The sequence below is a fragment of the Vipera berus genome (genome assembly GCF_964194415.1).
Source record: "Vipera berus genome assembly, chromosome: 7".
Taxonomy (NCBI): domain Eukaryota; kingdom Metazoa; phylum Chordata; class Lepidosauria; order Squamata; family Viperidae; genus Vipera; species Vipera berus.
The window spans coordinates 71,178,164-71,201,032 of NC_138209.1; the positions used below are offsets into that span (position 1 = coordinate 71,178,164).

The 22,869-nt window shown below is 41.6% G+C and overlaps 2 protein-coding genes across 3 annotated transcripts in view; one reads left to right on the forward strand and one right to left on the reverse strand.

Annotated features, from left to right (window-relative positions):
* The window catches only part of SLAIN2 (SLAIN motif family member 2), a 39,214-nt gene extending 20,775 nt beyond the window's left edge, over positions 1 to 18,439 (reverse strand). For both annotated transcript variants that reach the window (XM_081333200.1, XM_081333199.1), the window contains exons 1-6: positions 17,863 to 18,439; positions 13,669 to 13,817; positions 11,820 to 11,984; positions 10,592 to 10,750; positions 7,375 to 7,734; positions 1,378 to 1,515 (exon numbers count right to left, since the gene is read on the reverse strand). In XM_081333200.1, coding sequence (XP_081189326.1) covers positions 1,378 to 1,515; positions 7,375 to 7,734; positions 10,592 to 10,750; positions 11,820 to 11,984; positions 13,669 to 13,817; positions 17,863 to 18,332 — 1,441 coding nt within the window. In that variant the 5' untranslated portion in view covers positions 18,333 to 18,439. The remainder of the gene's footprint in view (positions 1 to 1,377; positions 1,516 to 7,374; positions 7,735 to 10,591; positions 10,751 to 11,819; positions 11,985 to 13,668; positions 13,818 to 17,862) is intronic.
* Positions 18,331 to 22,869, forward strand: part of TEC (tec protein tyrosine kinase) — a gene marked incomplete at its 5' end in the record, with an annotated part of 50,882 nt that continues 46,343 nt past the window's right edge. The window contains one exon of the mRNA XM_081332548.1: positions 18,331 to 18,519. Within this exon, the coding sequence (XP_081188674.1) occupies positions 18,331 to 18,519 (189 nt within the window). The remainder of the gene's footprint in view (positions 18,520 to 22,869) is intronic.

Here is a 22,869-nt window from a genome sequence, read left to right on the forward strand (position 1 = left end):
TCAAACAATGGCTACATAATTCATTACATTATTGTGTTCAGCATATTGTGCTACTTTGCGGGCATGTAGATGGTACATGTAAGCATAAAAGCACTGAAGGTTAACAAAAAGTGAGTAAACCCTGCCCCAAACATTTGCACACCTCTGCAGACATCTGTGCTCTGAGCATGGAAACCATGAATACGTTCAGTTTGATTTTGCTGATCAGGGACACCAGTAAGACAAAGAGTTTGTAACTGCAGAAAAATGCATTTGGACAAACAATCTTGTGCAGTTTTTAGAGTTCAGCGCATAAAGATCTGCAGAGATGACAAAGATGTTTGTGAAATCAGCAACATTAAATGCTTTATTCAGGTAAACATTTTAGGAAACCAGTCTAAAGAATGAAATGAGAACGGCTGTATTTTTATCTGTTTAGGACAGGGGTAGGCAACCTTGGCTCTTTTATGACTGGTGGACTTCAACTCCCAGAATTCCTGAGCCAGCCATGCTAGCTCAGAATTCTGGGAGTTGAAGTCCATGAGTCATAAAAGAGCCGAGGTTGCCTACCCCTGGTTTAGGAGAATCCACAGAGAGCACAATGCACTGTCTTTATCTTATTTCCCCAAAACAGTATTGAGGTGTAACTGCAAAAAGAAAATTGCTTTTCAATATTTTTTGTATTATACTGAAGATATGTATATGTAGGGGTGTAGGTCTATGCCAGGGGTCTTCAAACTTGGCCCTTTTGTGACTTGTGGACTTCAACTCCCAGAATTTCTCAGCCACTGTGCCTGGCTGAGGAATTCTGGGAATTGAAGTCCACAAGTCACAAAAGGGCCAAGTTTGAAGACCCCTGGTCTATACATATGTTGTATATAGTATGTTTAGGTATGTGTCACGTATGTGTTCACTTTGAGAGCAGGCAACTAAATTTCACTTTTGATGTGTGTCGTTGTGCCCACAGTAAAAAATGACAATAAAGGTTATCTTATCTTGTATCACAGCTTCAAATTGCAAGAAAACCTGTAACACACTTCAAATCCTAGGTAGGTTACGTATGTGGTATTAAATATGGACATTATATCTGATGATGATATTGAATGCTTAAAGAATTACTAAATTTAAACCCAGTTTACCCAGAAAGGTAAACCTAGGAAGAAAGGAATGCATATCAATAGCAAAAAAAAAAAGTAACTTGGGACAAAAAAATGTATATGATTGCAATGGGGGGATAGAAAAATCATTTCACTCATTCAACATACATTAGATCTGGCTAAGTTAGCATGGGTCACATGAAACATCTAATCCCTTTACCATGAAACTGTAAACACGCAGCTACAATTTACGGTCTTCTTTCAGAAGCTGCGTTTACAGCATCACTGTAAAGATACTTACTGGCTGAGGACTGAGGTTGAATACGAGGCATTCCTCCATTTCGCACTTGAAAGTTTGAGTCACTTCTACTGTTTTTCACAGACTCAACATGGATGTTAGATGTCCTGGACAGGTTTGGAAGACTACGCCTTAGTTTTTCTGTATTAAAGAAAGACAACAACATACCACAACATACCATCTAATGCAGGAGGCTGCATTCTTCTACTACCCATTGCAACCTGGAGTACAGAGGCCCGGAGGGAGGGGAAAAGGCTAAGTACAGATCTTCAGAGCCCACATTTTAGCTGTCAAGCAATACATTATCAATTAAAGCAGGAACCAGTGAACATTTTATCCAAAACATTACATTTTATAAAAGTCTGAACCTTCACAGAGAGCAAAAATGGATTGATATTTGTTACTTTAGGAAAAAACAGTCTTGTGCAGGGGGTAGTAGGCAACCTTGGCTGTTTTTTGACTTGTGGACTTCAACTCCCAGAATTCCTGTGCTAGCATGGCTCAGCTTGGAAACTTCTCCCTTTCCCCTCAGCATGGCTGGCTCAGGAATTCTGGGAGTTGAAGTCCATGAGTCATAAAGCAGCCTAGGCCTAGGCCAGGCAACCTTGGCTCTTTTATGACTTGTGGACTTCAACTCCCAGAATTCCTGAGCCAGCTTGGCTCAGCTTGAAATCCTCTCCCTTTCCCCTCAGCATGGCTGGCTCAGGAATTCTGGGAGTTGAAGTCCACAAGTCATGAAAGAGCCAAGGTTGCCTACCCCTGGCCTAGTGTATTGATCCATTCTCTCAAAATGGTGAAGGGATATCCAACAGATGGCAACCTATTTATCTGTTTAAATTCCAGCCTCTGCATAAAGTGATGTAGAAGTAGTTCTGAGTCAGAACTGTGATACTAAAATAAATAAGGAACAAACTAGCAATATACAACTGGACCAAAAAAAAAAAGGTTGAGTGAGTTGGGACTTTGCAACATGATCACTACAGATTTGGGGGGAAATCAGCTTTATTAGCTAAAAGATATGCTTGCTAGGCAATACTGAGTCTTGTGAATCTTATAAGAAGAAAAATCAACACTGATATCCATCGTAACTGTATAACAGTCCGATAAATTAAATGTGAATTTAAATTTTCCAAAACATGGAATGCATCGTGTGTTGGGCTTTTGTTTATTTTGCTATGATGTAATACAGGGTTTCCCCAACTTCCAGGCCATGGTCCATTACTGGGTCACAGCTGTGTTCCCCCTCACTCACTAAACCACAGTTGCGTGCGTATGTGTGTGTGTGTGTGTGTGAGAGAGAGAGGGGCAGCACAGCGGCCTATTTGCAACCGGGCCGCACAATCGTCAGGCTGGCACGCATGCAGCTCGAGTTGCACGAGTGGCAAGCCAGTGCTCATGCACACAGATGTGCAGCTCAATTTGATTTGCACGCGCGTGGCTGTGTGCACTGGCCCTCTGCTCACGCAAGTTGAGCTGCATGTGCGCTTGCATGGCCCCGTTCCCCTCTCTCCTCTGCTAGGCCGCCAAGCCTCCAAGATTGGGGACTGCTAAGGTAATATATCACCAGCAAATCTGCCTCATCTTAATGTTTCATTCTTTAGTGATATGAATCAAATGGCGTTCTCTGTATATGATTTTCACCTGCTATTTCTTTAAAAAGGAAACACTCTCAAATGCGATAATTGTAAGATATCATGATTTAAAGCAGGTTTGGGAATTTCTAAAAAAAATTATGAGCCAGTTGTCTGCATCAAATGACAATTTGCATTTTGTCTGAAAAACTGTTAGAAACTAGACTGAATGGTAAATGGAGATATATAAAACAATTTGGAATATGCCCTGGAAGTAGTGCACCACCAGAAGTAGTGGACCAATGCAGAAAAGAATCCTAACTTTATTTGTAGAATATAGAAACCTGAGTTCTTGGAACTTAGTAATACTAAAAATCATGTAAACTTAACTTTCTCAGCTATCGCTTCAAATCAGCATCTGAACTAAGAAACAACACAAGTAATTTCTTAAATATAATGGAATCAACTATGCTGAGTTTCCTTGACAGCTTTTGCTATACCCACAGAAATTATAGTTTTAAGTAAAATTAGGCTTGAAATATAATTCACTGATCGTGACATATAAATGAACTTTATGATTTCTTTTGTTAGGGAATATTTCTTGTTGTTTGTTGGTGTATCCCTTTTTTAAGACCAAGGCAAGAAAAGCAAAAGCGAAAGCTCAAAAGGTGAAAAATAATGCAAACAGGGATAAAGATGAATAGAGCTATGCAAATAAGTTTAGCGTCACCCGCTCGTGAACGATGCTGAGAATCATTATTTTGGAATCTAAATCTGCCTGATACATACAAATACTGTATATATCATACATACTTCCCTACTGCTGTGACTGTCTATCCCATCCAGTAGTAAATACTGTAGGGAATAATGGGATTACTCCCTCCTCCCCCAAATTTTGACCTATCTGTGATTAGCAGTCTGTGATTATATAGAGCAGGGGTGTCAAACTGCCAGCCCGTGGGCCAGAAGCGTCATGCCGAAATTGCGCCCACCCCATTGCCGGCAATGGGGAAAAAAAGTCACGATACGTCGCGACACGTCACGTGACATTGCGAGTTTGACACCCCTGGTATAGAGACTGGAACTTAAATTATAGAAATACAGAATCACTGTGAGCTTATTGCCATTTTGACTTCGTATATTGGGCAAAATTGATCTAATAGCAGCTACCAGCTTTTCTGCAACTGCCTAATCAGTACAGCGGAAAACAGATGGGGCCCCGTCTCTTACAAATAAAGACAGCTTGCAAATAAAGACAGCGTGTTAAGATAATTTCTCAATTTAGCCCAACGTTGCAGTAACGACGTGTATTTTTAATCGGTTAATAGGCAAGTTACTCAAAGATTAATTTTCCTGATCCTTTTAAGAATTTTTCAACCTACTTCTAACAGAAGCTCTCCTTTTCCTTTCAACCAGCTGCTCATTCACGGCGCAAGGATGTGCAGGCATGCAGGGAAACATGAGGTACGCCAGCGTAATTTTTTTAAAAAAAGGATAGTTTAGGTTTTCAGCCAGAGTATTACTTTTGCTACAGCAAGGCTATCAAGAGCCATAAAATACCGTATATACGAAAGCGGTGCTGATGGCATGCTTTGGGGAACATGTGTGCCATCACTTGCCATTCCAACCGAGCGCCATCGTTGCTATTACTCACCTTTACAAGTCCCTGTCTGGCTTATGGTTTCTACCCACACTGTATAGCTTTTCCATTGAGATTAAATGTCAGAATCCATTTATATCACATTCATAAATGTATGTTTAAAATATTGTGCCTTCCCTGGATTCTGCCATTTCTCCGAGGGGGAAAGGAGAAGGTGTTTATTCAGCCTGGCCAGAGACTGCATTCCAAGACCAGGGAAAACCCTTTTGATCTTAGGACAACAAAGGAGGGGAAGGGAGGGGGGATCTGGTTTGTATCTCCATTTGAATCTGAAAAGGAAGGAGGCAATAATCATAAAGACACGGGAAGTTCCCTCTTTCCCACGAAAGGGGTTGACACCGAAGTTTAATTGATGTGGGTCTGACCAAATGGGTTTTGAGAGGAGTGGGTTGAATCGGGAACTCTTTATAAAGCATAAGTTGTAACACAATGCCAGATCCTGTCTTGTATTTCCACAACCGATCACATCCTAGCAAAACCTCCTGTTGGACAAGCCCTGGCTCCAAGAGTTCTTTATTTTCCTAAGATGTGGATTGGGGTGGGTCCTGACAGTAAGAGTTAGTGGCAGACAGCACGTGTGAGGAGAAACAGCAGAGTGCAATGCCAGGGGATGAACAAGCCTGTCAGTACAAAACACAGAATAGAGCATTTTCCACAGGTATGTGAAAAGGGTAGGTGCAAGTCACCAGAGCAGGTGTACAAGATGTCACCCACCACATTCCAGACAAAATGGCATACTCACTTCCTCTGGGAACTATACATTATTTTCTGTTGGGACTTACAGAAGAATTTTTCACTACATTGTTGTTGTTGTTAGCTGCGAAGTCGTGTCCGACCCATCGCGACCCTATGGACAACATTCCTCCAGGCCTTCCTGTCCTCTACCATCTTCTGGAGTCCATTTAAGCTCACGCCTACTGCTTCAGTGACTCCATCCAGCCACCTCATTCTCTGTCGTCCCCTTCTTCTCTTGCCCTCCATCTTTCCCAGCATTAGGCTCTTCTCCAGTGAGTCCTTCCTTCTCATTAGGTGGCCAAAGGATTTGAGTTTTAGCTTCAGGATCTGGCCTTCTAAAGAGCAGTCAGGATTGATCTCCTCTAGGACTGACCGGTTTGATCGCCTTGCAGTCCGAGGGACTCGCAGGAGTCTTCTCCAGCACCAGAGTTCAAAGGCTTCAATTCTTTGGCGCTCAGCCTTTCTTATGGTCCAGCTTTCACTGCCATACATTGCAACTGGGAAGACCATAGCCTTGACTATATGCACTTTTGTTGGCAGGGTGATGTCTCTGCTTTTTAGTGTGCTGTCTTAGATTTGCCATGGCTTTCCTCCCCAGGAGCAAGCGTCTTTTAATTTTTTGGCTGCAGTCCCCATCTTGGAGCCCAGGAAAATAAAATCTGTCACTACCTCCATTTCACTACATTTCCCCCCCCTTTTTTTTTAAATTGCCCCATTTTAGGTACAAGCCACGCATTGCTTTACTCGATTTACGTTTATCGTCTATTCAAACATTTGAAACGCTAGGATCTTCTTAGAAAAATATACGTTCCAGACTTTCTGTACTGCTATTTTTTTTTATCGGTCTCCTGTTAACTGAGGGAGCAGGAATTATATAGTACTAGAATAACTGAGTTCAAATTGATCGTAGAGCTCGAGGTTCGTAATCTGCAAGTCAAAGAATTACGTTTTCAAAATGCAAATAACTGTTTGGTCGGTAAGGATGATAGAATTCTTCCTCAGGTCTGAAGTCTACCTGGTAACTAACTCTCAGCTTGCCAACAAAACAATTAGCTGGAATTTCGCTTGCTGCAAGAGGGTACACACAGAACTGAAAGAAAGCTTTTAAAGCAAGCAATGAAAGGGAGCAAACAGGAAAATAAAAAAATTTAAATGCAATCGTTTTTAAACAGTGCTACACGATGTAGGTTGTCCCCTTTCACAAAGTACAGTTAGCAATGCAACATGCCTTAAGAGATCTACAGTAAGAGAACTGGGAAGCAGCAGGAACATCCAACAACAACAGAAAAATAACCACGTTGAGTCTGTTTGTGGTCTCCGTATATATTTGTTGAGAACAATTAATTCTATTTGCAATAGCTCAGCAGCTCATCTTTAAAGCTACCACCCCTTCGAAGCAACAATTTTCATTTTACTACTAATTCTGTTTCTTTTAGGGGGAAAAATGGCAATAGTAATTAGTCTCCATGCAGCCCGCTATTTTAGCCTGGTTAATCTTATTTTTTCCCCCTACTGGACATTCTTCTTGAATGGGAGTTGTCAATATGAGAACAATTTGAAAGTTACACGGCCACAAAACAAAATCATTTTCAGAGCTTATGGATTTCCAATCATCCTAATAAAAATAAAAACGGTCAGAAAGCTTATTCTACCTTCCCTTGTACCTTTGACTGTCATGCCAAATACACGGCACATTTTAAAAAATAAAATAAAAAAATTTCAATCATTAACAGCAGAGGTCCCCCAACGTTTTGGGCACCAGGGACCGGTTCCGTGGAGAGAGGTTTTTCCGCGGACCGGAGGGTGCGTGTTTTTTTTGTGCTGCCTCCATCCTACGGCTGGGGCTTTGTTTCTGCGGCCCGGTTGCTGGCCTGCCGCGGCCCGGTACTGGTCCACGGACCGGGGGTTGGGGACCCCTGATTTACAGGGCGTCTGATTTCGCAACCAGTTTCAAACGCTGCCATGCAACTGGGGGCACACCACGACCGCTATTGGAACGTTTCGTACCTAAAACTGAAGACAAGAGACTTTTACCTTCATTTTTTACAGAGGTGGTTTGTAAATCGGGGGGATGTCCTTGAAGTGAAAGGCGAGGCTGTTGCAGGCGGCTAAGCATGGGCTGAGGTGACACTCTGCTGTACTCAATTCCTCTAGCAGGGGATCGCGACCTGGGCGAATTCCTCGGGGACTGTTTTGGTGAAGGTCGGGGCGAATTGCGGGGTGATGGAGAGAACCTATTCATAGCTGGGTGGGCTGCATGGTGGCAGCTGTCTTCTTCGTCTTCTAAGCTCTGGGCGTCAAGTTCCTGGTCGCTAAATGTTCCACGCCGCATAGAGCTACACGAAGAGCCAGAGCTACGCCGAGAAGTAGTTGCTGCATATTCTTGCCGAAGACCTAACGACAGAGAGAACATGGCCTGAAGTACAATCCCCTTTTTAGATTAGTGCAGACAAGGAACATTTGACTTGATAAAAATGTCGCAAAGCAATTCCTATGCTGATCTTTCTGTGCTATACCTTTCAGCATGGGCTGTTTTCAAGGCATAAACACCGCCGGATACTGTATCCCAGCTTTTCCAGTAAAGGCACTGACAACTCTACAAACGAGCATAGCTGCAGCCATTTTCCCTCCTCAATTTTCAGTTGCCACACAGAACGGAGGAGGGGTGGTGGTTGCCCAGGTGCTTCGCTAGTCAAAATAATCTTTTGTCCCATGGGAACCAAGGTCATCGGCTGCTCCCGAGACTGCAGGCTGGGCGTTTGTGTAAAAAGCCCACCGAGAGGATGTATTGGGGAACGTAGTCGCTTGCCTAGCTTTAGGGGGTGGGATTTTTTTTAACTTTGTAATTGGGGAATTGTTACGTGTGTCTCCAGACTTGGTAAAACAAGTTCTTTGAAGAATTTGCAAGTCTCGGAGTTCTGCTTTATTCATCTCTGTCTGTCGGAACCATGACAGGCAGTAAATTAGCTGTCATGGCTGAAGGCACTGGTAAGGAAATATCTCTGAAGCAATGGCCAAATGAAACATGGGTTATCTAGAATGAACCAAAGTTAACTTATGCACCAGCTATTTTAGATCTGGATATCACCTTAGCATCCAGGATTTAGACTAGATTTGAAAGCAAATGATAAGAATGGACTAGCAATGTGGATTTGACATCAGTTCCAAATTTAGCATTTTAACCAATACTACATTTTTCGTATCAATATTTAACCACACTTTATTAGGCCGGCTCTTAATAAACTCAAACATCAAATGTCTCGCAGCTTCCACAGCAGCAGATGGACAGACAAAGCCAGGCATTATTCACATCTTAATGACACGCAACCCCAAATGGCTACAATCTGCCTCCATGTTATTCAGCCAGAAAACAACACACTAGCCTGATTGTTGTGCTTACAACATCGCAATCCAGAATCTTCTTGGCAGTAAGTAACTGTATGCTACTGTATACTGAAAGATTAATTCTGTGGAGAAATTGTATTACAGGATCTCTTGAGCTAAACAGAAATGTAATAAATAAGACACAAACAAAAGCTGGGAAATATCTACCGACAAAATGTAAATAGGATAGAATAGAGAGTTCTTTACTGGCCAGGCGTGATCGGACACACAAGGAATTTGTCTCCGGTGCGTAAGTTCAAAATGTACACATAAACAGCAAGTAAACAGGTGGTAGGCCATAAATCATAATTACAATCATTAATCGTTAAGTTACAAACAACAATTGATAAAGTGTAAGAAACCAATAGGGAAAGATAGTAGGGGAGATGAGGAGATGAGACAGTGCTGTGGGAATTAAGGGTTCAGCAGAGTGATGACACGGGGGGAAAAAACTATCTTTATGTCTAGCTGTTTGGGCATGCAATGCTCTATAGCGACGTTCTGAGGGGAGAAGCTGAAATAGATCAGGGGTCCTCAAACTTGGCCACTTGAAGACTTGTGGACTTCAGCTTCCAGAATTCCCCAGCCGCCTGGCTGGGAAATTCTGGAAGTCCACAAGTCTTCAAGTGGCCAAGTTTGAGGACTCCTGAAATAGATTGTGTCCGGGATGTGAGGGGGTCTGTAGATATTTTCTCAGCCCTCTTTCTGGGCTCGTGCAGATCCTAACTTTAACATGTCAGATTTTACTTTTTTCTACGGGTGTGACAGAGGGGACATTTTTCTGACATCTTGCAGGACTTGTCCAATTGCTACCCCTCTTTGCTTTGGCTTTAGATTAGGTTGGATGACACTCTAATTACAAGTAATTGATAGTATAACTGGTATATTTTTCTCCAACCAATCTACAGCTTTACATTTTATCCAGCGCACATAAGGAAGACTTAGGGTTTTTTTAGTGAAATAATAATAATAATAATAATAATAATAATAATAATAATAATAATAATAATAATAATAATAATAATAATAATAATAATAATAAATAATAATAATAATAAGAAGAAGAAGAAGAAGTAGTAGTAGTAGTAGTAGTTGGAAGGGACCTTGGAGGTCATCTAGTCCAAACAAATTTTAGTTGAAATATTCCCATCAGTCCCTTGTTTTATTCTGGATAAGTTACTCAGTGCAACAAACACAAAGTCACAACCTTTTATAAAACTAGCTTCAATTTAGGTTGCCTCGATGGCAATCACTGAAGGAAAATTGTTCTGTAAATCCGAATTGAAAGCTTGCTTGGTAATGCTGTCCCCAACGCAGATACAGATTATAGTATTAACTCTGATTAATTCCCAGTCTGCTACAGAAAGATAATAATGCAACGGTGGCTCATATATAGACTTTTCCATCCCTCTTGGTAAATGTGCTGGGAGACGGAGGTGGTGCTTTAAGAACTGTCTATCCAATTCCAGGTCAGGTCTTCAGCTACAACCAGCATGTCATCTGAGTTTCCAACAATCTTTTGGGTGATTAGAAGCCAAGAATTTTGTCAAATTTCCAAAATGTGCCCACTTCGCTACCAGCTTATTACCACAGTACTATAGCAATTATTTAAAGTGGTATCTAGAAAGTGTTGCTATGTGGAAACATAAATGGACACGTGATCCATTTCCCTATTTTTACTCTCACCTCTTTAAGTTTTTCCTATTGTTTTCCACTTCTCTTGGCCTTTATGCTTCTCAAACCTCTTTGCTTCCTAACATGGCCTTCAGGTTGAGTCTCTGAAGTTTTATTGACAAAAGCAAATATGCGTAACAGGAAAAACTCACATTTTTTACTTTTATGGTGTGGAAAAAAAAAACCTACTTACTTTCTTCTTGCATCCGAGCTAAAATTTGCACATCAGTTACGTCGTTCAGTTTGTAATTAGATCCTATTGAGTCTTCATCCATTTCTGAAGCACTCAACTCACTGTCTATAGAGGACTGTGGGCTGAGCGGAGGATTGCGATCTGAGCTTTTGAAATGACCTGTAAGAAAAGAAAAAACAAATTAATAAAGACATCCCTATCATCCCTATAAATCAGCACGATTTATAGAACACTTGAGGGCAGAAAGAAAAAAACTTCTAAGAACTCAAAACATGTTGAGAAATAAAACTTATTTTTCTTCAAGTACCGATCGATCTACAATATGCAGCACTTAAGTGAACTTGTAAAGGAACAGGGCTAACTGGGGCAAATATTGAAACTCTTAAAAAGTGCTTGAAAGGAAAGTTAAAACAAGTCTTTATTGTTTAGACTTCTGCAACTCTTCGTTTGCCACTTTCATAATAATTGTACGTTAATTTTAATTTTTTTTGCTATGAAGGAAAAAAAACCTCTGGCACTCAAAATAGTACCTCCACTACAAAAGATGAATTTATAAATGCCAAATAGAATCAATATAAAAAAATAACGTTAACACATTTGTAAATATAGTAGTCTACCTTGACCAGGATTTGGCCATATTCTGGAAAGAAGGAAGGAGGGAAGGAAGGAAGGAAATGTACAGCAATATAAGCAATATAAGGATTACAGCTCAAAATTATTCATTTATTAAAAATTGCTAATATGGTGCTTTATCTGCATAGCTGTATAAGCAAAGTGAGGGACGCGGTGGCTCAGTGGGTTAGGACGCTGAGCTTGTCAATCAGAAGGTCAGCAGTTTGGCGGGTCGAATCCCGAGTGCCGTGTACCAGAGCGAGCGCCTGTTACTCATCCCAGCTTCTGCCAACCTAGCAGTTCGAAAGCACGTAAAAATGCAAGTAGAAAAATAGGGACCACTATGGTGGGAAGGTAACGGCGTTCCGTGCGCCTTTGGTGTCTAGTCATGCCGGCGACATGACCACAGAGACGTCCTCAGACAAACGCTGGCTCTTCGGCTTTGAAACGGAGATGAGCACCGGCCCCTAGAGTCGGAAACGACTAGCACGCATGTGCGGGGGAACCTTTACCTTATAAGCAAAGATAGATCCAAACATCTGAAATAAAAGAAATCATTAAGAGATAATAAGTTTTTTCTTGGTTATCACTTGCAATTTAGATCTGAGACTCTTACCTGAGTTGTTAGGATATATAAGCTGTTTTACTAAAGGACCTTTCACGGGTGTAGGGGAAGGAGAACTGAAGCTAGTGCTGTAGGGACTGCCAGCACTGTGGCTGTAGGAATTTGTGTAATTGACAGTGTTGAATGGATTACTATATAGGTTGTGTCTCTTGAGAGCTGTATGAAAAAACAGAAAAGAAAATTCACATACTGTTTCACAGCACTTAAAATTGCATTTCTGATTTTTGTTTCTTATACTATGTTACGAGGTACCGAAGGTGGGGTACAAAAGTGGAGTAAATAATTTTCAACTTTTAATTACTATTTTCCCAGGGTAAGTGCTACGGTCAAATTAGTTAAGCTATTGTTTCTGTTGCTTTGTGTTTTTTAAGTCATTTCAGCTCTGCTTATTGAAAAATCAGGTTCAATTTTAGTACTGGTTGAATTAACAAAATAGAAGACAGGGTAGTGGTGCATTTTTTTCAGGCAAAATTACCTATAAAAATATCGTGGGAAATTTGGCATACCTCGTTCTCTCCTCTAATTAAGCAACATGCAATGCAATAACATCAAGATCTTAAGGTGTGATGATCTTTTTCAACATTTTTTTTTAAACTGGAAATCCATAAATCCACTACAGCAGGGGTAGGCAACCTTGGCTCTTTTATGACTCATGTCCATGAGTCATAAAAGAGCCAAGGTTGCCTACCCCTGCTTACAGCAAGCATGGGTACAGCCCATGGGTACTGCAGCCCCGGGCAGCTACAATATTGCGAACTTTTAACATTATTGTGTAATTTATGTACATCAACTATATTATATATTTTGTATGTGGTCCAAGACAATTCCTCTTCACTCAGTGCAGCCCAGGCAAGCCAAACATTGGACACCCCTGCACTAGAGCAGGGGTGTCAAACTCGCAATGTCACGTGACGTGTTGCAATGTACCGCGACCTTTTTTCCATTGCCAGGAATGCGGTAGGCGTGGTTTCACCATGATGCATCCGGCCGGCAGTTTGACACCCCTGCACTAGAGATATCATGTACACTAAATTGCAGGCAGAAGAAAAGAAAAATGGCTTTGGTTGCACCGGGACTGGAAGCAATAAATTGGATAACCTACAGCAATGAGCAAATTCAATCATGTGAAGTTGTAAAAACAAGAACAAAGATGTTTGTGGCACAAAAGTCAGACACATATATAATCATTCCAACTGAGAATACTGTTTGTTTGTTTAAATTATATAGCACCCATCTTGCTATCTAATCTATGACTAATGTAGACATTTTCTTGTCATATCTTAAAGAAATAGTAACATTGGATATGGTCAAAAATAACTGTTAAATGGGAACTATCATCCAATTTAGAGATATTTTTAATGTATTTCTTCACCTTGTTAATTGCACAAACTCTCTACAGTACAATCCCATTAATTTTTAATTTTCAAATTTAATTTGGCAATCACTAATATTAAATTTTGATAATGTAACAATCCAGGAAGTGGTCATCTTATCTTATATCAGTTATTTAATGTCCCCCTCAAAAATTCTTTTGTAAAAAAAAATTGCACATTATTATTTTACATGCCATTTTCCAGATACCAATTCATTCAAAATAAAATAACTGTACAAGACTGCCAGGCTGATGTATTTATTAGACAATAACTACAACATAACTGGACACTTGTGCCCCATGAATTTTTAACACAAGAAAGCATATAATAATCTTCCTATTAACGTGAATTGGATTTAAAACAGGCTAACTTTCACTGGAACGTAATACATATTTTTTAAAAAAGTATATTAACATACTCCCTGTTTAAAACAAGTTAGCATAACTTTTTTTTTTCCAGAAGCTCACCTGACATGGTTTGTTCAAGCCTATGGATCAATGACTTTTTAGCACATTCAATGTCTGGAGTTGGATAATCCAGTATTTGCCTGCACCAAACAAGTGGACTCATTGATTTTTGCACTGGAGTCACTTTTTTCTTTGGTGACATATACAACCTAGTGGAAATTAAAACACACGAACATTACAAAGGGATATACTGTACAGTCAAATTAGAACTTCAGTATATTGTTCTTTTTTAACAAAAAAAGACAAGTTTTCTTTTACGTGCATTTTTCTCTCTCAGCACGCTGGAAAATTAAGAGACTGCCTTTCCCTGATCAAATGTGCCCATCTAACCAAGATAGTCAGAGAATGCCTACATTCTACATTCAAAGGCATTATCTTCAGAAGCAAGAAGGCCCCCTCCTCTAATGAGGTAGTCTTCTGGAGAGCTGCAAAGATCCAGCTTTTTTGGAATTGATTTGGAACCATCGCGTAACTTTCAGTTTCATTATCATACTTTATATTTTATATTGTTTAATTATTGTTGGCTGTATGGTGCACACTGCAATCACCTAGCGTCCAGCACTAAGGCAGTGTAATTGATTGATGGGCAGATTGCCTGCTCTCCAGAAAAAAAAATCAGATGAATATTAATTTTAGTATGCAAAATCAGATTTTATTCATTCACTGTTAACGCATGGGAACGGTACATACAACAAAACAGCCTCTTAACATATCCACCAGCCTTTTCTGTGCATAAATAAACACTCAGAAATGATAAGGAATATGGTTTAGGACCGTGGTGGCGAACCTATGGCACGCGTGCCACAGGTGACAAGCAGGGCCCTCTCTGTGGGCACACGCACCGTCGCCCCAGTCCTAGGCCTTCAGCTGGGTTTTATAAAACCTTTTCGCTTTAGGCCTCCGCCATGTGCAAAAAAAAAGGTTCAATCTATCAATTTCAAATTCTCGCAAAGTTGGAATTGATTGAACTTTTATAGTCCCACCCAGTCTGCCGTTACCACCGCAGCCACGCCCACCCGGCACCTGACGGTACATAAGTGCGTTTTGGGTTGAAGTTTGCGCACTCGATCTCTAAAAGGTTTGCCATCACTGGTTTAGGAAATTGGAGTGGGACAGTAGGAATGTTTACTAAGGAGGAGCTTTTGACAACAATGCTATTCACAAGGGGATAATGTATCACTTCTCAATAAAATTAATATGAGATTTTTGTGTGTGTCCATTTCTTCAGAATCATTTCCAGGCTCATGCTTACATTGCTCAGATTTTTGGATGGGTTACCGATGACAAACTAACTTTAAAGTATCATACAGTGTAATGTGGTGGTACTTTGTATGACCAACTTGCACCAGATGTGATTAACAACCGAACCGGTCTATGCTCCATAAAACCAATCCACAGATCTTGCATTTGTATGCTTACCATATTTTCCGGCGTATAAGACGACTGGGCGTATAAGACGACCCCCCAACTTTTGAGATGATTTTCATGGGTTAAAAAGTCATCTTATACGCCAGAAAATACGGTACTCTGTACTTATAACAGACCAGTAGCAAATGTTTCACGGACCAGCACTGGACCATATTTTGAGTAGCATGGCAGTAGGGAATACCAGCTGTGGGATAGACTATGAAACGATAAATCAGTACACCACATCCATATTTATTGCCAAAATATCTTCCCTGATGCAAGCATGAAGTCATGAAAAGTCCTTCAATAAGGAAATAATGCATTTTGGAAAATAGTTTATCAAATGCTTCTTCCATTATCAGGACACTGGAATTTATCTACAGGAGAGTGGAAATAGCTCAATAGCAAAATGTCAGGCTGCGGAGGGAAAATAACAACACTTTTTGTAAAGTTTTGCTGTATTTCAGAGAAGAGAACGAACACAGAAAAGTGAAACGAATTAAACATGTGGAAAAGAGTTAAACTAACCAAGCAGCAGCTAATGACCTCAGGATAATATTTCTACTCGGAAATTTTATTCCACTTATTTGAGAATTAATACTGAGTTACGGTAAGTAGATACATGATTGTACCATCAAAGAAAAATAAATTCATCTCTGTTCAGTTTACAATTATAAAATTACCCTAATGAATCACACTGCAGATGAATAGGAGAGCAGCTCCCATGATTCTAAATATATGCCTGAATAGATATATTTTAATTACTCAAATGTACTTGGTTGTGTCTGTCAAGAATGAAGCAAATATAATACATTGGGGGAGGGGGGAGAACGATATACAATACAGTACAGTACAAGCAATACTTATAAAAGGAGGAAATCGCTCCATACCCTAATTTTAAGTGCAAAAGTCTCGATTTGTTCATAAGCTATCACAATCAAATGACACCATGCATCCTTACTATATCATCCCTTATTCTATTATCTAATTTCGGTGGTAATAAACACATCCACCCTGAGTCACCATTTTGAGAATAATTGAAATGTACCCTATTATTTATGGGTGTGTGACTGTGTATATAAGGTGAAATACAAATAAATATAAGGTTAAAGAATATTAGGAGAGAGTGCAAGAAACCTTATTGACCGTTGGCTTTTCTTGCTGATGTATTTTCCAGAACTTTATGGCACATTTTATTTATTTATTTATTTATTTATTTATTTATTTATTTATTTATTTATTTATTTATTTAATTTAATTTAATTTAATTTATTTATTTATTTATTTATTTATTTTAATTCCATTTATATCCCGCCCTTCTCCGAAGACTCAGGGCGGCTTACAAGCTTAGCTATATTCCTTTCAAGTATTTTTCTATAATGCAACATTACCTTTCTCCCCCCCCCGCCCCCCCAAAGAATAACAACTTTGGTGTCTTTTCAAGAGATAGGATTCAAATCTAATGACTTCCTGTATAAACTAGCAACTTTTTAGGCTGAGAGGAAAAAAGGCACTTAGGATCACCATGATCTAATTCAATTTCCCCCCCCCCCCAAAAATTGGCCATTTTAAGACAATAAAGAGTTCAGCTCCCAGAACTGAAAAACGCTGATCTCATTCAGCCCAACCCAACCTGTTGTCTAACCAGAGTTAGACCATACACAGATCACCAGTTCTTAAAAAACTGGCCTAAATTTACCACCACTCGTATTTCTGAGATATTTCAATGAGGAGAGGTGCTACCCGTCCACTCCAGACCCCAAGGGCAAAAATTGGGCTGATTCAAGGCATCACCCAACCCGGTTGTATCTTTTCCCATTTAAAGAATGGAAAGGCTGCTTTGGCAACCTTTGCTCCCCGCCAGGGATACATAAAGTTAGCCCTCCCTTCCTCCCTTTTTTCCTTCCTCCCTTCCTTTCCTCTCTCCTTTTCCTTCCTCCCTCCCTTTTTCCCTTCTTTCCTCTCTCCCTTTTTTCCTTCCTTCCCTCTTTCCTTCCCTCCTTCTTCCTTTCCTTCCCTCCCTTTTTCCTTTCCTTTTCTCCCTTTTTCCCTTCCTTCCTCCCTTTCCTTCCTTTTTTCTTCCTCCCTCCCTTTTTTCCTTCCTTCCTTCCCTCTCCTTTTCCTCCCTCCTCCTTCATTTTCCTTCCTTCCTTCCTCCCTTCTTACCTTTCCTTTTTTCCTTCCTTCCCTCTTTCCTTCCTTCTTCCTTTCCTCCCTTGCCTTTTCCTTTCCTTCCTTTCTCCCTTTTTTCCTCCCTCCCTCCCTCCCTTCCTTATTTTCTTCCTCCCTCCCTCCCTTTTCCGTCCTTCCTTCCCTCCTTTTCCTCCCTCCTCCCCTTCCTTTTTTCCTTCCTTCCTCCCTTCTTACCTTTCCTCTTTTTTCATTCCTTCCCTCTTTCCTTCCCTTCCTTTCTCCCTTTTTTCCTTCCTCCCTCCCTCCTTTCTTTCCTTCCTTCCCTTTTTTCTTCCTCCCTCCCTCCCTTTTTCCTTCCTTCCTCCCTTCTTTCCTTTCCACTTTTTTCTTCCTTCTCCCTCCCTTTTTTCCTTCTTCCTTCCTTCCTTCCTTCCCTCTCTCCCTTTTTCCTTCCTTCCTTCCTTCCTTCTCTCCCTTTTTTTTCCTTCCTTCCTTCCTTCCTTCCTTCCTTCCTTCCTTCCTTCCTTCCTTCCTTCCTTCCTTCCTTCCTTCCTTCCTTCCTTCCTTCCTTCCCGGTTCAGGTGTGGCTTCCCTCCTTCCTTCCCCGGAGCGCAACGCCCCAGCCATGTCGGCCCAGCCGCGCTCCTTCCTCACCAGCCCGTCTCGTCCTCTTCGCAGCCGGCCAGCCGCTCCAGCTCGTCGGGCCTCAGCGGCTCCACCTCGTCCAGCAGGCCGCTCTTCTCGCCGCTCCCCCGAACCGCCGCCGCCGCCGCCGCCTCAGCGCCCCGCTCGTCGCCCGGAGGGGCAGGAGGCCGCCGCGGCCCGGCCTTGGAGTTCAGGCCGCGGCTCTCCAGCCCCAGGGCCGAGGGCGGCGACGACGACGAGGACGGCGAGAGGTGGCCGGCGGGCGGCGTAAGGAGCAGCGGCGGCGGCGGCGGCGTGCAGGCGCCCGACCCTCCTCCTCCTCCGCCGCCGCCGCTGAGCAACCGCTTGGGGCTGCCGCCGGGCGCCCCGGCCGCGCTGCGGATGCGGAGCTGCTCGTTCTGCTTCTCCAGCTTCTTCACCAGCTCCTGCAGCTTCCGCACCTCGGCGTCGGCGTTCACGTTGGAGTTGATGTCCTCCATGGCGCCCGAAGCCGCCGAAGCCGAAGCCGAAGCCGAAGCCGAAGCCGCCGCCGGTCTCTTTCGGGCGGCGTCTCCGGCTGCTCAGGCCCAGGCGGCCCGCTTGGCTTCCCGAGGCAGGCGGACGGGCCCCCCCTACCCGGCCGGGCGGGGAAGCGCAGCCTCGGCCGCTCCCGCCTCCGCCTCGTCGGTTGGCGGCGCCGGGCCCGCCTCAGCTGCGCCCCCCCCCGCGCGGCCGAGGGAAAGCGGCACGTAGATCCGGCCCCGCGCGGGCCTGGATCCCCCCCCGGGCGGGCGGTCAGTCGGTCGGTCGGGGAGGGAGGCCGGTCGCTCGTCGGCCGGACAATCGGCGTCGGGAGGAGGAGCGTTTCTCCCTAGAAACCCCCCGCCAGGGCGGCCTCCGTGGCTGGGGAGGCGACGCGCCGTGCCCGCTTGGATGGAGAGCCGGTTGGGGTCGTGGAGAGCGGTTTGCCCCGGCTCTGTGTGTGTGCGTGTGTGTGTGTGTGTGTTTGTGTATTTGTGTATTTATATTTATATTTATATTTATATTTATATTTATATTTATATTTATATTTATATTTATATTTATATTTATATTTATATTTATATTTATATTTATATTTATATTTATATTTATTTTGATAGACAGATAGACGAGACAGATAGATAGATAGATAGATAGATAGATAGATAGATAGATAGATAGATAGATAGATAGATAGATAGATAGATAGATATAGATAGAGATATATGGATAGATGAAGATAGAGATGGATGAATAGATAGATAGGTAGATAGATGGAAGATAGATAGATAGATAGATAGATAGATTGATTGATTGATTGATTGATAGATAGATGAAGATAGAGATATATGGATAGAAGAAGATAGAGATGTAGATAGATAGATAGACAGACAGACAGACAGACAGATAGATAGATAGATAGATAGATAGATAGATAGATAGATAGAGATATATGGATAGATGGAAGATAGAGATGGATGAATAGATAGATAGGTAGATAGATGGAAGATAGATAGATAGATAGATAGATGATAGATAGATAGATAGATAGATAGATGAAGATAGAGATATATGGATAGAAGAAGATAGAGATGTAGATAGATAGATAGATAGACAGACAGACAGACAGACAGATAGATAGATAGATAGATATAACCAGTGCTTTTTTTGTAAAAGAAAAAGGTGCCGGAACTCACACATGTCATACAACCCGCCTTGCCTACCCTACAAGGTTCCATCCAAAAAAAGGTGCCGGAACTCCATTCTGAGCGTTGTATGAGGAAAAAAAGCCCTGGATATAGGTATATGTAAAATTTGGATTGCTAACAAAGAATTAAAGGGAGACTGGTATAGCTATTTCAAAGATTCCTTCTCCCCATGTTTGGTTCGACAGGGTGTATCAGAAAATAACAACAACACAAGAGATATATACATATACATATACACATATACATATACATTGGTTTGTGCTTAAATTGTAAGCCGCCCTGAGTCTTCGGAGAAGGGCGGGATATAAATGGGATTAAAATAAATAAATTAAAAATAAATATACATTTGTATACATACTTATACAAACTTCTACAAACACGCACCCCACACCCCACCCACCCCAGCCAGACAACTTAGCAGAAACCAGCTTTTAGAAATGCAGATGTAATAATCCATTCAGGAAAGTTGGAGCCTTCCAGCTAGAAACTGAAGAAATTAGGAAGACAAAGACCCTTAAAATCTACGTACCCCACCCAAATTCTAAGGACAGGAAACAGTAGGATTGTGGTCACTCTTTTTTCCCAGAGTCATCTTTCTGTCTGCCTCTGCTCTTCAATAAACTGCAACCTTCTTTCTAAAGCAGTTGCCATGTTGTTTATTCCCGGCTTGGACTGAACCCTGATGAAGATTTTTTCCTTCAACACTGTTACAAGACAATCATGGTTTGATACATTGTAAATCCTAGGCAGATGCGGAGGAAGTTCATCCCACTCTTTCACTTTTACGACGTTATTCTTTTCTTTTTTGTACAGATTAACCATTAAAGAAGTCACAAGGATTATATTCTGTTTAATATAGTCATAAGGACTACCAGTATATAAAGTAACCAATAGGACTTCTTAAAAAGTGGCACGTAGTAGGCCTCCTCGGGCCTAAGGTGCTAAGTTTCTGAGATCCAATCCAAATTATTCATTATTCTAATCAATTTGGTTGCACTACTTTATTATGTTATCTTCATTTATAATCAACTCCTGACAGAGCATGTGAGCGTAAATAATTGCCCTTTATTATCAAGGCAAGGGGGGCAACTATAGTCACGTTTCCTGTGGGTAGAATCCAAACTCCATAGCTAAGTAATAACTTTCATGCCCAGAGGTAGATCCTGTGATTACTGCTACCTGTTGTTGGGATGGAGAAGAAAGGCCTCCATCAGGTTAAAGCCACAGGGAAAATCCTAGACCTTTTGTTTTACTACTAAGGATTGAACTCTTGAGTCCAACGTCTGGGTGTTCTCTGCTGAACTTGGGGTGGGGTTGGAAGGAATTAGCTAATAGGGTTCAAAGCTTTTTTTAAAAAAAAGTTTGGTCTGAAGGTTTCTAGGAGGAGGTGAGGCAATAAGCATCTTTCTCTGACAGGCTGAGCCATGTCTCTGGAAAAAATGAAAAACTACAGGCTAGGGAGCAACTCTCTTGGCTGCTATCCCAGTCCCATTTGAGGTAGCTGGCTGGAAGAAATGTGAATCGAAGACCAAAACCAGAACAAGTTTGACAAGAATAGAGAAGCAAAATTCACACAAAAAAGCTGCAGCTTTTGTGGAGTTCTAAGAGTGAAACAAGATGTCTTGCTCCTGGAGAACTACAAAAATCTTGCCATGAAGATTGTGCGAATTAATCTAGATCGGGGGTCTTCAAGCTTGGACCTTTTATGACTTGTAGACTTCAACTTCCAGAATTCCTCAGCCAGCCAGGCTGGCTGAGGAATTCTGGGAGTTGAAGTCCACAAGTCATAAAAAGGACTAGGTTTGAAGACCCCTGGCCTAGATAATCACCAGGAGTCAACACTAGGATTCAAAAGAGTGGGGGAGAAAGAAGAGAAACACCCTCTCCTTATCATACCTGCTACAGGTAGTCCTTGACTTACAACAGTTCATTTTTTTAATTTTATTTTTATTTTTATTCCATTTATATCCCGCCCTTCTCCGAAGACTCAGGGCGGCTTACAAGCTTAGCAGTAGCCTTCATTCTATGTATATGCCTGCTTATTAGGGCTTTCACACACACACCCCAAGCGGCATTATTACAAAGTCAGCTTAATTGCCCCCAACAATCTGGGTCCTCATTTTACCTACCTCGGAAGGATGGAAGGCTGAGTCAACCTTGAGCCTGGTGGGACTCGAACCTGCACTAATTGCAGGCAGCTGGTGTTACTTAAGGAGGCATTAGCCCACTGCTCCACCAAGGCTCTTGACCGTTCAAGTTACAACGACTTTGAAAAAAAGTGACTGATGACAATTTTTCACACTTAAGACCGTCGTCACATCCTTGGATTCATGTGATCAAAATTCGGACACTTGGCAACTGGTTCGTATTTATGATGGTTGCAGTGTCCCGGGGTCATGAGATCACCTTTTGCGACCTTCTGACAAGCAAAGTTAGTGGGGAAGCCGGATTCATTTAACAACTAGGGCAAGAAAGATCATAAAATGGGGCAAAATTCACTTAACAAATGTCTCACTTAACAACGGAAATTTTGGGCTCGATTGTGGTGGTCAGTTGAAGATTACCAGTACTGAGTGGAAGTTTGGCTGTTTTTCCTCTCTGAACTACAAGCAGTATAAACGTAAATTGCTGCTCTCTTTCAAATGTTTAACTCAGTACAACTAAATGTGAATTGCAGCTACAGCAGTTGAAGCACAGCCCTAAAACAAAAGAAGTCTGTGAAGACTTCCAATTGTTGTTGTTGTTATTAAAAATGAACTAGTTGCTGAGCATCCAAATTTTGATCACATGACTATGTGGATGCTGCAATGGTCGTAAGTGTAAAAAAATGGCCATAAGTCCCTTTTTTTCAGCGCCATTTGTAACTTTGAAGGATGCTAAATGAACAGTTGTAAGTCAAGGACCACCCGTATTCAACGACCACCCTTGAAAGGTGTACACAATGAAGTTTGCTGGAATTTTCAATGAAGGACGTCACTCTTAACAGTTGAGATTGCAATAAAGCCGCCCATTTTAAATGTCTGCGTATCTTGTTCTCGGAATGAAAATCTGATAGCTCAAGAGTGAGAACGAATGCATGATGCAGAACATTTGTGTACTACCCAGACACCTTAAGTATAAATAATTCACGTATTGAATTACATTTCAATTATGGCATAATAGGACCGAATAGCCTCCATAGCCATGGTCGATTAAGCACGTTGAATCATTTGCTAAAAGTAAATAGACCACGCCTCTGCTCTGCATCTAATTTCCAAGGTGCCCAAATAATTTTGTCATACTATTTCTTCTCCTTTTACAAAGAATT